The sequence below is a fragment of the Amphiprion ocellaris genome, chromosome 19 (genome assembly GCF_022539595.1).
Source record: "Amphiprion ocellaris isolate individual 3 ecotype Okinawa chromosome 19, ASM2253959v1, whole genome shotgun sequence".
NCBI classification, from domain to species: domain Eukaryota; kingdom Metazoa; phylum Chordata; class Actinopteri; family Pomacentridae; genus Amphiprion; species Amphiprion ocellaris.
The window spans coordinates 2,482,558-2,497,146 of record NC_072784.1 but is presented as its reverse complement, the minus strand read 5'-3'; the positions used below and the strand labels follow the sequence as shown (position 1 = coordinate 2,497,146).

The 14,589-nt window shown below is 38.8% G+C and overlaps 1 protein-coding gene across 1 annotated transcript; it reads right to left on the bottom strand.

Annotated features, from left to right (window-relative positions):
• Positions 1-1,819: 1,819 nt before the first annotated feature.
• Positions 1,820-13,658, bottom strand: LOC111581745 (homeobox protein Dlx3b-like). Its single transcript, XM_023290049.3, has 3 exons — positions 12,842-13,658; positions 9,932-10,116; positions 1,820-4,726 (listed from the first exon to the last, which is right to left on the bottom strand). Exons 1-3 carry the CDS (start codon positions 13,188-13,190, stop codon positions 4,301-4,303), a joined length of 960 nt encoding a protein of 319 aa, XP_023145817.2. The 5' UTR covers positions 13,191-13,658; the 3' UTR covers positions 1,820-4,300.
• Between the last annotated feature and the right edge of the window lie 931 nt (positions 13,659-14,589).

The following is a 14,589-nucleotide window of genomic DNA, read 5'->3' as shown; positions in this document are numbered from 1 at the left end:
TCAAGTCTTTTAAACTGTACTACATTTCAGGTGCTCTTTGTTGCAGGATAAAAGCTGAACTTATTTAATGAAGTCATGAGAAACCATTTGAGAATCAAACAAGAGAAGAGTCACATCAGCAGAGAAGAACCTGTCTACAACCACTAGAGGGCAAACTTTCATATCGGAGTAATACCATCTGCACTTCATTTATTTTGGAAAGACATATTGTAAAATTTTGGAAATGGTGGTAACTCAGTGGCTCAACTGGTTGATCTGTAGTGGCCATGGATCAGTCCATAGACATCACAGACACTAAAGACACAACTGTAGGCCTTTAGCTGAGGGTGGCACACTTTCCAAACTCTCCAAAATCACTAAATATATTTTATGTGTGTTGACTTTTACCTCATTCACTTTGTTCTTCAATTTCACATCAATTAAACGGTGAAATGAATGTACAAACTTGACAGGTGATGAAGACAGGTTAGATTTTAACAATTACAACAATAATCCAATAATCATAGTAATAATAATACTAATAATAATAAATGTAATCCAGGTTTTGACAAAGCATCAACTGCAGCTAAAGTTTATTGCTTCTGGTTGTTTGTAGGAGTCTTTCCTCTGAGTTTATTAAATACCTGCAGCAGGATCCATGTGAGGAAGAAAGTTGTTTGCAGTTATGCATGAGGAATAAGAACACTAATTTCATAAATACCTTTAATTATAAATGGTCCCCTACATGGAGACAAAATTCATCCCGACCTGTCGCTAAATGAGTACACGTCTTTGAGTTGTCACAGTTTATAAGCTGCAGGTAAATCATTTATTTCACAGCTGAATCTGTGACAGCTGGACATTATTTTACTGTAAAAGTCGGATCCGTTTGCTAAAGTTGAAATATTTTTCTGCAACTCTTTGGTTAGGAAGATCGACTCTCTACTCAGTAACCGGAATATGACTGCAGTTTTAGCTGAATAACTTGATTTTAGTTATATAACTACAGACATTTCAATTTCAGAATCAAAATCTCCTGGATTTAAACAGTTGTCACCCAAACAAATGCCCACATGTACTTCTGCTAGCCTGTGTACATTAGATATTTAGTAACAATAAATGGAAAAAAGAAACTAACTAGCCTCAACAACAGCACAGATTGTCATAGATTGTCAGTGGCCGACCCTAAGAAAGGTTTTCTGTTGCAGCAGCCGACTGGTTCTTTGTGCTAGTTGCCAGCTTTATATTTATCGTTAGATCATGCAATGTCAACCCTGTCTTAGAACTCTCAGCAAGGTGGTTGCCCAAAACATGGAGTCGTGTTATAAAATTTCATCCAAGGACACAAAGGAATATTTTAGGTATTCTACAGCCCCAGTAACACTGTTTAAAAGTGTGCCTACCTTGTCACACCCTCTTTTTGTTGGCTAACCTGTGGGTTTGGTTGGTTGAGAGCTTGGCGAGCAGCTTGTTTGTCATAGACACACACACACACACACACACACGCACAAACACACACAAACACACACACATCTCTCCTCCCCTTTTCCAACTGTGAGCCACATGAAAGCGGCGTACGCCCGTCTCTCAGTGTCAGCGGTGTGTTATTAGCATCCAGAGACTCCAGAGTGTCTGCAGCGCCGTCACCTCCCACAACCTCCTTTACACGCCACTCTGCATGTGTGTGTAAAATATACCGTGTGGATGGGTGCAACCTGTATCTGTTGTCTGACTCACTCTGGACCAGGCATGCCAGGAAAGCAGCGTCAGCACAACGCCTTTGCCTGCGTGTTTTCTGGGTTGCATTTACACGTAAACACGAGCAGGAATTAGCAGCCGGTTGAAATACACAAAATACATTTTATTTATTTTTTTTGTACTCATTTCCAAAAGGCACAAACAGCTGTGCTACTTTATATCTACACTATAAATAAGAGACCTGAGTACAGCACGTGTTCATAAAATATATATATGTACAACTTTCAAATGTTTTAGCACCAACCAGCCAACTTTGCTCTTGACAGTTCCTTTATCGAGCTCTTGTAGAGTCTCCGAGCTGGAATTAAAGGGCCACTTGAACAGTTTAACACCGTGGGGAGAACTACTGAGAATGTGTTGTATAATGTTTCCTGGAGAAGCTTTGTTGAGTTTGAGGAAATAACTCTGTTATCAGTTTATCTGCCTTCCAAATATATACCAGAAAGCCTGCTTTAAAGCGTCAGGGAAGGATTCAAAGTTGCGGGAAGCAAGTTTGATTAAAAGGTGCATTATGGGAACTGTAGGATGCAGACTCATACTTGGCCTTCAGTGTTGCCAGACTTTAAATTCCTGGAGGATTAACAGAATAAAGTCTTGGGAGCCTTCTGTGGATGTTTGATGTCTTTCCTCTACGCAGCATTTCGGCTAATTTTTGGTCACATATCGTATCATCTTCACTCAATCCCAAACTGCTGCTCGAACCTGTAAATATCTATGTAAGATAATATTGGAGGATATACCTAATATCCTTAATGAAATAATGAATATTGCCATATGGGATACCATCACAACAAGGATAGCATGAGTTTGAAAAACCAATGGCACAACAGTTTAGTTTTCTTTGTGATTTGCTCAGTACATCAATTAAATGTTCAGCCTCCAAGGCAGGAGATAATTAACCTAAACAGGTTGGCTGATACTTCTTTTTGCCCTTCATGTCAAAAATGACCAATACTTGGATTATGTTCGTTTTGTTGTTTCTTGTGTTAGAATAGCGTTACTTTTTAACCGACAACTAAGTATGGAAGTCTTCGTCAGAGATGACGCTCTGAGGAAGGCTGCAGACGTAGTTGAAACATGTCAGCAAGGTAAAAACCATCTTTTCCTTACTTAGTTGTTAAAAAGTAACACTATTCTGTGACTAAAACTGCTGCGAATGCCGACATGAGGAAGACATCTTAACATCATTGACTTGTCAGTTGCATGTCTTGAGATTCAACTTTAACGCACTTGTCTATAGAAAAGTCTCAAGTTAGCAATAGGTTTAGCATTGCATACATATAACAGAGTTTGTTTCATAAAGTGCCAAAATCATGCTGTAATGCTGCAGAACATAAGATTTGTCTATTTCATTCCTTGCATTCGACTACATTACCCACAATGCAACTAAACTAGTAACAGTTTGGCAGGTGTTTCAGGTGTTTTATACTAGTAGCAGCTAATGTGACCACAAGCAAAGATGGGAGGATTTTGGTGAGAGGTTTGAACACCGCTTAGCTTAGCTTAGCTTAGCTTAGCTTAGCTTAGCTTAGCTTAGCACAAAGACTGCAAGCAGGGAGAAACGGCCAGCGTGGCTCCATCCAAAGTTTATAAATTCCATTTTTTATTCCCAGCCTTACCTCTAAGCCAAGAATACAGTCTTGATGTCCTCTCTTGCACAAACAATTCTACTTTTACCTGCTCCAGCTGCCACTAAAAGAAAACTAAAACCACCTGTCTGCTTCTGTTGCTCAACATCCTTCCCCAGCGGAAAGTGAGTTTCAATTCAGTAAATGTTGATATGTATTTTGTAAATTCTACTGCAAGACTACAGAATCTTTAACATTGTAGGGTCTTAACCTGAAGAATCTAGCAGTACTCAAATTAGTTGGATACATTTGGAATATTAGTCTTAATTCTTTGGTTGAAAGCTCTTTAAATCATTTTAAATGTGCTACATAAATAGCTAAACAGTGACTTAATCTGGTGTCAAACGTCCAAAACAGGCAACTCTCCTCCTTTCCTCAACGAAAAGTGAGTTTGAAGTAAGTAAATGTGGATATGTATTTTGTAAATTCTACTGCAAGACTACAGAGTCTGTCTCCTCCGTTGGGCTGATGTCTTTCAACATTTTGCCCCGCTAACGCTGGTGGGAGACTTTCAGTAGTATTCACTTTTCATGTTGGAGGCCCTTTTAGAGAACACTTTAAGGGAAGAACTAAATAATTCTGTTTTTTTTGGAATAAATATGGTCAAAATTCAAACATTAAATATACAAAATATTATCTGTTATCAATGATTTCACATAAAAATATCAGTATCAGTCTCAGCAGTGGAAAAATCCACTTCAGTCACCCGAACCTCTGCACAGTTATGAGTTCAACTTGGGAGCAGCGAGGGTAACTGAGGACGACATTTGTTTTCAATCCACATTTGCAGCCTGTTTTACAACTTGTGTGTCAGGATTTTTACAGTCATGACTCGTGTCTGATGATCATAGTCAGGTGTTTCTGGTCACGGCAGAGCTCCGAATCATCACCTGGTGTTTGAGCGCAGGGCTCCGGTGGAAACGCCGTGTTGGTCATCAGTAGACGGCTCCCATGCTCTGTGTGGCCGACGGTGCGCTCGCTGTTGCGTGGTGCGTCTGGCCCGACGGCGGCAGGCCTAAATGCACGCCCTGCTGCTGGTACCAGTTCTGGTGCGTGTACTCCCCCATGAAGGCGGGCGAAGACTCCACTGGGGGCTGATAGGGAGCCTGCCCCCTGCTGGTAGGATCCATCATCACAGTATTCTTGCTGCTGTTTGCGTTGTTGTTGCTGCTGCTGCTGCTGCTGTTGTTGTCGTTGTTGCTGTTGTTGTTTTCCCACACAGTTGGGGATGAGGGAGAGTTGCAGGCCATGGAGTCGCTGGCATCAGGACTGTGTTCAAGAGGAATGTCCCCGAGTGGAAACTCTCCGTTCTTGTAGAGCTTCTTGAACTTGGAGCGACGGTTCTGGAACCAAATTTTGACCTGGATGGAAGAGGACGAAATGTTGAAGCAACTTTAAAAAGAACATTAATGGGTTTTTGGCCACTTGGGGGCATCAAAACAACTGATAAAGACCAACTGGACATGTTCTAACTATATTTAACCGCTAAACGCCAAACGGTTTCTGGACGTTTTTTGCTACTGTTCAACGCGTACACTGTTCAAAGGTTTGGGATTACTTAGAAATGTCCTTATTTTTGAAAGAAAAGCAGTTTCTTTTCAATGAAGATCACATTAAATGAATGATAAATCCAGTGCAGACATTGTTAATGTGGTAAATGACTATTGTAGCTGGAAACAGCTGGTTTTTAATGGAATATCTCCATAGAGGTACAGAGGAACATTTCCAGCAACCATCACTCCTGTGTTCTAATGCTACATTGTGTTAGCTAATGGTGTTGAAAGGCTAATTGATGATTAGAAAACCCTTGTACAGTTATGTTAGCACATGGAGAAAAGTAGGAGTTTAATGGAAAACATGGAATTGTCTGGATTACCCCAAACTTTTCAACGATAGTGTATATATATATATATATATATATATATATATATATATATATATATATATATATATATATATATATATATATATATATATATATGTATGTATGTATATATATATATATATATATATATATATATATATATATATATATATATGTATGTATATATATATATATATATATATATATATATATATATATATATATATGTTAACAGCACAACTATGGCTAGAAGTACAGAAACAACAGTGTTCACAAAGCACTTTGACAGTTAAAACATGCAACAGACAATCAAGCAAGATATCGGAGACAAGTCAGAGCAGTTAGTTAAAATAAATAGTAAAAATGATAATAAATTAGATGAATAATTAGCTAGATTAGCACTCATATCAAACAAGTGAACTAGGCAGTTTGAAAATTAAAGAATAAAACTGAGAGCTAAAATTTAAAGTCAAACTATTAGAGAATTAAAGAATTAGAGAGATTACATCACACCAAAGAACCAGGCATCTAAAAGTCAAACAAAACAAGAGAGAATATCTGAAATAAACAGGACATAATACAGAATAAAACACTAAAACTAAATAAAGCTACAAGTAATCCTCACATAAATAAAAGTTCCATAAATAATACATAAATAATAAAAGCGGGATTTCTTTTATTAGTCCATTCAGAAGAATTTTACCAACCTAAAATAATCATGTAAAACATTTTTCCAAATGTGTTACCAATACTGAAAAAGAAAACCACTGGATATATATAATAGATATTTAACTACTTAGAATCTAAGTAGTAGTTAAATATCAAAAACGAAACGAGTGATTCACGGATTCATATGGCCCAGGATGTTTTGTACTTCTGAATAAGTACGTGTTATTTTTTTTATTCACGTTTTGAATGTAGAAGTTTACAGTCAGCATTTAATAGAGTAATATGGAATGTTTCAAATGAACGTAGATCTGTTTAATCTTCACGAAAGTTTGTTATTTCCCAGTCAGACTATTTCTTCATTTTATGTGGTCTTCAATTAGGAAAGGCAGAGTGATTTTGGTCAAAACTAGTTTAGATTTAATTGTGTTCTATGTGAAGAAATGAAAAGTATGTCATTGTTAAATAGTTCACATGCATTTAATGTTAATGGTTGAAAGAATGTCAGGCTGAATGGTCGGCCCCGAACACTTTCACCAAATCTGACCCTCTTTGCAAAAAAGTTTGGACAACCCTGACTTTGATGTTTAGTTTCTTTCTGTACTTGTCTTCTATCTGCTCTGTGAACACAGCCTGCAGTTCAGCCCAATAATCCCTTCATTTTTCTAGTCAATCTGTCGTTTGTTTGTTTTTTTTGTATCTGCAACTTGTTAGGGCTAGGTTTTGGCTTAGAGATTCAGAGGGTTTAACGAACTGGTTGACAAATACGCTTATTGCCTGCTATGCTAGTAGCAGCTGATATTGTCTCAAGTTGTTGGAAAAAAAAGGTTCTAATTGTTTGGGTGGCAACTCAGCTACCAGTTAGCTTAGCATAGATTAGAAACAGGGACTATACACACACATTGGCGCATTTTTAGCATAAAAAAGTGCTTTTTTAGCATTTTGTTTCATTTCACTTTTTGATTATTGTCTTGGTTTTTTCTCAATATACACTCCTTTTCTCTGTCTTTTTCTACTTAAAGCAAACAGTTATTTTCAGGGAAAAAATAATCAAAAAAAGATGATAATGCTGATATGTAATCTGGTTTTTACCAAATAACAGACAGCGTTAGCAACCAGTTAGCATGTACAGTAGCTGCTGAGGAGTCTGAAATGTAACTCATGAACTGTTGTCAACGTAAGCAGAGCTAAAGGAAAAGCCCCCAACATCAACTCAAATGTGTCATAATGCTTTTCAACATTAAATGGTCAGCGCTGTCTTTTTAGCATGATCTGTTGACAAGTGCAGCTTTAAAAAAACTGAAGGTCTGTTGTTTCACTTTGGTAACTTGATCTGGACAAACAAGTACAATATTCATCCATTTTTTTGTTGTAATTGTACATTTACAGCTCATTTAACACCGTGTAAGAGCTACTTTAATGGTCTTATCTGTAAAAAAAACGTTTTAAATCCAAACCAAATGAAATAACTGCTGCGTCTGTTTTCTTACAGCTTGTGAATGTTGCTCAAGCATAACGCTGAACAATGATTTACAGCAGCCGTGATAAAACAACCTGCGCCTCAAGTTTTGTCTTTTATCACTCATGCACAGATAACTCATGCGGCAGTAAATCATCATAATGGCATGAAGGTTGTGACAGCAAGATCCAGACCAACGCAACAGTAACAACTCACAGCTCTGCCAACGAACTTCTAACATTCACACAAATCTATTAGTGTTCTACTGATTTTTACTCTGATTTTATATAGATTTATTTATCTAACTAGAGGCTGATGTGGAATTATATACATTAACTTCACCTTTCTCTGTTCAGTTTCATGCACACACACCTACTTTTAACCTTTTAACATTAACTGACAACAACTTATTAGATTTTTCGGCTCACGGTGCAAATATGCAAGCTAAATTTTGTAATCCTGGAGATCATCTGACACTATTTTCAGTGCACTTAAACGACCTCTGACAGTTCAACTTCAGTTAAAATTCCCATTACTGTCATCCTTGCTGGTGCTTCTGTTGCTTTTAAGATTGATTATTTAGACACGAATGGATGTGTAGTAGTTGTTAATACACTACTTTTCCAACACATGCACAGTAGAGCGTTCCAACGTATTCCACCCACACACACTACAGCTGAGCATGTGCACTGTTGAACTTGTAGCTCAGTCGCACACTGGTTTATGTCACATTTAGAGAGTACAACACTGAACTTACACTTCACTGTTTTAGCTGCTTTCAGCTTCGGTCAGGGGTAAACTTTCTGAGTAGCACATGATGAAACTTCTCTCATCTTTCCAAGCCAGTGAGAGGCGTCTCTGCAGAAATCCGCATGCAGACCAAGATTTGCATCCGTGGCTACACTACCAGCACCACAGTGAGCATGCTGGGCAGAAGTGTGCATGTGTAGGATGCACAGATGTCTACCTACTGCTGCTGTATGGAACAGAGGCCTCCAAACAGACTTCAGGTGGACTAGAAAGTAAAAACACCAACTAGATATGTGCACATACGCTACCAGTCAGCTGACCTAAACCCAGTCCAGATGTTTGGGATGAGATGGACCTCAGAGTGAAGGCAAAAGAGCCAACAAGCTCAGCATCTCTGGGAACTCCTTCAAGACTGTTGGAGAACCATTTCAGGTTCTACCTCATGAAGCTCATGGAGAGAATGCCAAGAGTGTGCAAAGCAGGAATCAAAGAATCTCATAGAACAGACAGATTTTGAGTCATTATTGGCCGTTTTTAATTCAAACTGAATCATTTTGAGCAAACTTTGAGTTTCTTGTTCAGGGTTATCTGGGAATCCTTTAGAGTCGTTTGGGACCAGATTTAACAGATGGTGATTTGGTCCATTTTGAACATGTTTTGAGAAGTTCTGAGTAGTTTTGAACAGATTTCAAGTCATTGTGGACAAATATTTCTTCCTAATGGATAAAGTTTGAGTCAGTTTGGATTATTTTTCAGTAATTTAGGACACATTTCAAGTCACTGAACACTAGTTGCAATTCCTTCTCGAAAAATTCAAGTCATTTACTACAATGGTATTGGAGAAATTTCAACTTAAGTTATTTTAGACAGATTTTGAGTCATGATTGACAATTTTTAATTCTTTTGGAAAAATTCAATCATTTTGAGCAAATTTTGAGTTTTTTTGAAAAGTGTTTGGGGCTATGTGGGACTTCTTTTGGGTCATTTACGACAAGATTTAACACATTTTGGACATATTTTGAGTGTTTTTGTACAGTTTTTTTACATGTTCTGTGAAATTTTGAGTAGTTTTGAACAGGTTTCGGGTCATTTTGGACTAACTTCAACTTGTTTTACAAGTTATTTTGGACATATTTTGAGTCATTATTGGGATTTTTTCATTCAAATTCAATCATTTCAAGAATCTAAAATAAAACATGTTTTGAATTTTTTTTCACACTTTTTTGTTTACTACATGAATTCATATGTATTCATTCAAAGTTTTGATGCCTTCAGTGAGAGTCTACATTGCACATAGTCATGAAAATAAAGAAAAACCATTAAATGAGAAGGTATGTCCAAACTTTTGACTGCTAGTGTACATATGGGAGTATAATCAAGGTCTCAGTGTTCAAATTTTAGTTTACGGCATCGGTAGAAACTGGAGACTGAAATGTAAAATATCAAATGCTTTAATCAATTCCACTGATGCCTCCGGTCCTTTCAGCGCTTCAACTAGAGACAATAAAGTTATCTATCTATCTATCTATCTATCTATCTATCTATCTATCTATCTATCTATCTATCTATCTATCTATCTATCTATCTATCTATCTATCTATCCATCCATCCATCCATCCATCCATCCATCCATCCATCCATCCATCCATCCATCCATCCATCCATCCATCCATCCATCCATCCATCCATCCATCCATCCATCCATCTATCCATCCATCTATCCTCAGATGCACTTTAAGGCCCATTTTCACCGTTTACACCGTCACAGTTCCTTCAGAAACACTCTGCTCTTTAGCGAGCTGCACTGGATGCTTCCTGCAGCCTCACCTGTGTCTGTGTGAGGCCCAGCTGAGCGGCAAGCTCCGCCCTCTCCGGCAGGGCCAGGTACTGGGCCGACTGGAACCTCCTCTGCAGGACGGCCAGCTGGTAGCTGGAGTAGATGGTCCGGGGCTTGCGCACCTTCTTGGGCTTCCCGTTGACCATCCGAACTTCCACGTCTGGTTCTTCTTTCACTTGAGAAAGGAAACAGAAAAAGTTATGTAATATTGTTGCTTGGAGTGACAGCCTCACATCACTGCCACCTTCCTTCTCTTTGGTCTGGTGAAATGTAACACAACCTGTGTGAGACTTTTTCACACTTTTCTTTCTTGAAACAATCACATGAACTTGCATTAGCTCTCTCCAGGGCAGTTCTGTGCAGAGGAGTTGTAGCACAAAAATAGCCGTGGCTGCTGCAACCCCGAAATTTCAAAGAAATTCCGCCAGCACTGTGAACTTATAATTTTGGTCAGAGTGTCTCCCACAGCTGGGGAGGGAGACAGAGATTTATAGGTGTCTTTCATGTAGCCTGGAGGCCCGCTTGTATACATCGCTCCCCATTCGTGCTGCTATTCCTGCATTTGATTGATTGATTTTTTTGTCTTTCCATAAATACACAAGCAATCTGGCTTAAATATATTTGTTTACATTTGATCAACACATTTGTTATTTAAATCCTTCTTAACCCGAAAACCAGAACATTTCTACATGTTTATACTGATCCACTAATTTTAAGTATGGCTATTTACATCTTTTCATTTATATTGAACAAATTTGACTTCAGCTATTCAAAACAAGTACAATTCATGAAAAATATAACTAATATAAAATTTAAATTGCATTTTATGTGTGTACATTTAAATAAAAGACTCTCAACATTCCATATAAATAATGTCCTTAGTATTTTACTGGGATTATTTTATACCATGAAACTACAGTGGGTGTTTTAAAGCTTGAGTTCAGTATTTTGGACTCTGTATATTTAAACAAACTAAAAGAAACTAAGTACTTTATTTGCAGTATTCAAAATTTTAATCTTAGAGAGAGATTTAAACAGGGTTTAGAATTAAAAATGTATGAAAAGTCAATAATGTGTTCTTAAAGTAGTGTCAAAAGAAATATCCTATCAGGCAGCATGATGGTTTCACTGTGTGCTCCTTGAATATGTATTATTTTATTCATTTTTTCACATTAGTTACCCCGTTTCATTTGATTGCTATTTTTTTTTTAATTAAATATCGATTGCAAATGAAACTCTCCACCTATTTCCGTACTGTTTGTTTGTTTATTTGTCTGGGCGTGGCCGTGAGCCTTGCGTGATAAAGAACCGTCCTTGTCGGATGAGTCAAAGGCCAAGGCTGACTGACATGTCATGACACCTGATGTGTGTGGCGGCGGGCCAAAGTCCCCCGGGGCCTTTTCCAGGAGTCAACTCCCAACTGGAATGTCAAAAACACAACACCAGTCTGTTGAGTTTGTTCTCCCTCTGTAGTTTGCACAGAGACACCTTCCAAGCTCCAAGCAGAGCCAAAAGAAAATGCTTCTGAACGCACGCTGGCTGCACTCAAAGGGGAAGTCAGAGGGCCAAAATTATGCTTGTTGTTCAAAACGCTGAACCTGATGCTCTGTAATCTGAGTGTGTTGAGTTTATAATGAGCGTGTGGCACCACTGGAAGACGCTGATGTTCCTAAATAACATCATGTTTGCTCTATTAGCCTATTTATGATGGCACCGACTGTTTATCTAATGAACACACACCAGCTGTGAGTTAATGAATTAGTTGTTGAGGACAGATATGGATTAAGTTGAAAAGCCACTGATTATAACAAGCTGTGGCTTCCATCCAAAGCCCTCTAGGCTGATCTCCATCTTCCTGACAAAATAAAATCTGAAACAAGTTCAAAGAGGAGATGATTAACAGGTTAGTTTACAGACAGCTTACTTTAATTGTGACAAAAATGCAGATGAAGGCTGGCTCTTCACCTCGTTGTGTTGAAGAATCCTTCTACAACACCTCCCAAAAATATCTGTACCACTGCTGACCTGTGACATCCCTGGGAAACTTTAATTTACTTCTATTCTTACTACATTTTATTAAAAAGTTTACTCTTTCGCAAAGTAAAGAAAATAAAAGAAGTTTGTTATTTTCTGTGAAAAATAAATGCAACTGCACGTTAATATGGTTGAACTGTTAATTTTTGCAGGTAGTTTTAATTGTTGACCCCTCTATTTTTTTTTAAATAACTTTTTAGCTTTATAATATGTATGTGAGCTACATGTATACATTTTAAATTAGGAAAACAGGTTGTATTTATATAAATAAGAAGTGAGTGCATCTCTTAATGTCAAAATTCCTCAAACTTTCAATATGTAAGTTTGAGGAAATTATATTGTCACATGAAAAATTCAACAAAATACATTTGTATATAAGAGAACAATATGCCTGAAATCCCTGATATGAATAAGTTTCCAAAAAAAAAGTCTGCTAATTGTGCATTTTTTGCTCCTTAGTGTTTGTCTTCTAATGATGGAGGTTTATAAGTTCAAGATTTAGAGAGAAGCAGCTTAATGCTCCAAAACATGTCTGAAATGTGATGTTAAGAGAGTTCAAACGCAGTGAAAAACTGGAAAATAAAAAACAACGCCAAATCCCCAGTGCGTAAAACTCATGCGCAATTATTGGGTTAGTATGGCTAGACATGAGCTGTTGCCATGCATCAGCTTCAGGTGGTCAAAGTGGCTTTGGACAAAGATGGAGAAGCTCTTACACAGCAGTGTTAGAGGGAGGCAGCAGTGCGTCTATGGGTTCAGTCTGGAGACATTTAAGTTGGATTTAGTCATTAAATTGATCCAAACTTATCCAGTACAGCCAGCCATCTGATCTGGGTTGTAGACTTGTTGGGTTTAGATTAACTCACCACCGTCCTGGAGCGTTGACTGCACCTCCCTGCTGAACGCGCCGTGCTCTCTGTACGCTGCGTGCGGGTAAGGGTACTCGGCCTTCCCAACAGGGTACGCACCGCCGGCACCCATCCCGTTCAGGTTGTAGTGGTGGTACGCGTACGGGTTCATGTGCTGAGCGGAGTACTGCTGCGCCGAGTAGAAATCCTGCGATCCGTGGAGCGCACTCTGGCTGCTGTAGAAGCCCATGTCTGTGGAGGAGGACTCCGGCAGCGTCGGGGAATCCTTGGTTGCCGAGATGGAGCTCCCAGCCACGGGGAGGGAGGGTTTCTTCTCCTCAAAGACAGGTGAAGGCTGCCCGTTCATTTTCAGGTTGCTTTTTGTCTTTCTGGTGTTTGCTCTGACCTCTGAAGCAGGAGTGCTCAGAAATCCACGCACAGTCTGGAGCTGGCGTTCCCAAACTCCCTTGACGCAGCAGCCAGGCTGTCCACCGTGGCGGCGCCCAACCCAGCTAGAGCTCCTAATTACAGGGCGCGCCGAGCTGAGCCAAGCCGGGCAGGACAGAGAGGAGCGGATGTCTCCTTCTCATTGGCTCGCCTGCTCGCTCCCTGCCTCTGCCCTGAGGCCAAGACAGCGCTGACTGTCGCCTGTCTGGCTCCCTTCTTCTTCCCGCAAAAACCTCCAGTAAGCCTCTCCTCGGGCTGCACCAGAGCACATAAACAGTTGGCGAGACTTAGTTTAAAGTCCTCTTTTTAACTTCCTCGACATATATTGAAGAATTAACATATAAAGATCGTCAGCAGAGCAGATAAAGACTTAACCAACCCGCTGTGCGTAAAGCTGTAGAGATAAGGAGTGTTTACGCATTAGTTTTAGGTGCTGCCTCCCATTCAGATGCAAATGTAGAGCCAGGTGCTGTTGTAGATCCATGTTGGGAGTAATTTAGGCTACAGTTTATCAAGGCTTGTTTTCTTTTAAAGGCTTTTCCTTCTTTACATGTGTGGACTTGGGGCCCAGGCTTCTCCCATGCCCAGGGGAAGAAAAACAGCGAACCTACAATAAACTTTAGGTGTGTAAAACAGTCACAGGGGGCGATATAAGAACATGATTATGGTCAGAAACATGTCATTTCAATCATATTTGAATTATTTGAACTGATCAACTTGAAGAAATGCATGCAAAAAACCAAAACTGGAATCACAATACTTCAGTTTGTACTGCGTTGAAAATCAAATCTGATCAGTATGATTTGAAAATGAATTAGTTTGAAAGTTAATGGAATATTATAAAATCGAAACTTTGCTCTGAAACTTTGCGTTCTCACTGTTCAGTTTCAGTCATTTAAATTCAGTTTGTGCTCCACAACCGTTTCATGTTCTGTAGCTATTTTCTCTCAACAATGTCACTTCCCAGTAGAAACAAGATATTTCAAAAGTCTAAAGTATTTTCTCTGTTCTGTGCACAAAAAAGGTCTTATGTCTCGCTGTTTCTTAGTAAAATTACTTTCAGTTTTGACTCTGATGCCTTACTGTAATAACCACTCTGTACTTAGCTGTTTTCCTCTGACTTCCAGCTTCTATCATGACACAAAGCTGTTTTTCTGCTGTTTCACTTTCACCCACGAGCAAACAAGAGCAGCGTTTCAACTTGTTCATATCATGTTCCATCCACAGCTATGAGGCTGAATAATGAAGCCCGTATCAAAGCCTAGTCTAAGTCCTTAACCTGTAGTATTTCATAATAGAATTTGACAGCAGATAGTATG

Bases quoted from the DNA above. Each gene is read 5' to 3' on its own strand.
- LOC111581745 (XM_023290049.3), bottom strand. From the start codon at position 13,190: ATGAACGGGCAGCCTTCACCTGTCTTTGAGGAGAAGAAACCCTCCCTC. The intron at 10,117-12,841 runs GTGAGTTAATCT...TCCTTTCTCAAG, and splicing joins GTCAACGCTCCAGGACGGTG to TGAAAGAAGAACCAGACGTG. The intron at 4,727-9,931 runs GTGAGGCTGCAG...TCTTCCATCCAG, and splicing joins TGGGCCTCACACAGACACAG to GTCAAAATTTGGTTCCAGAA.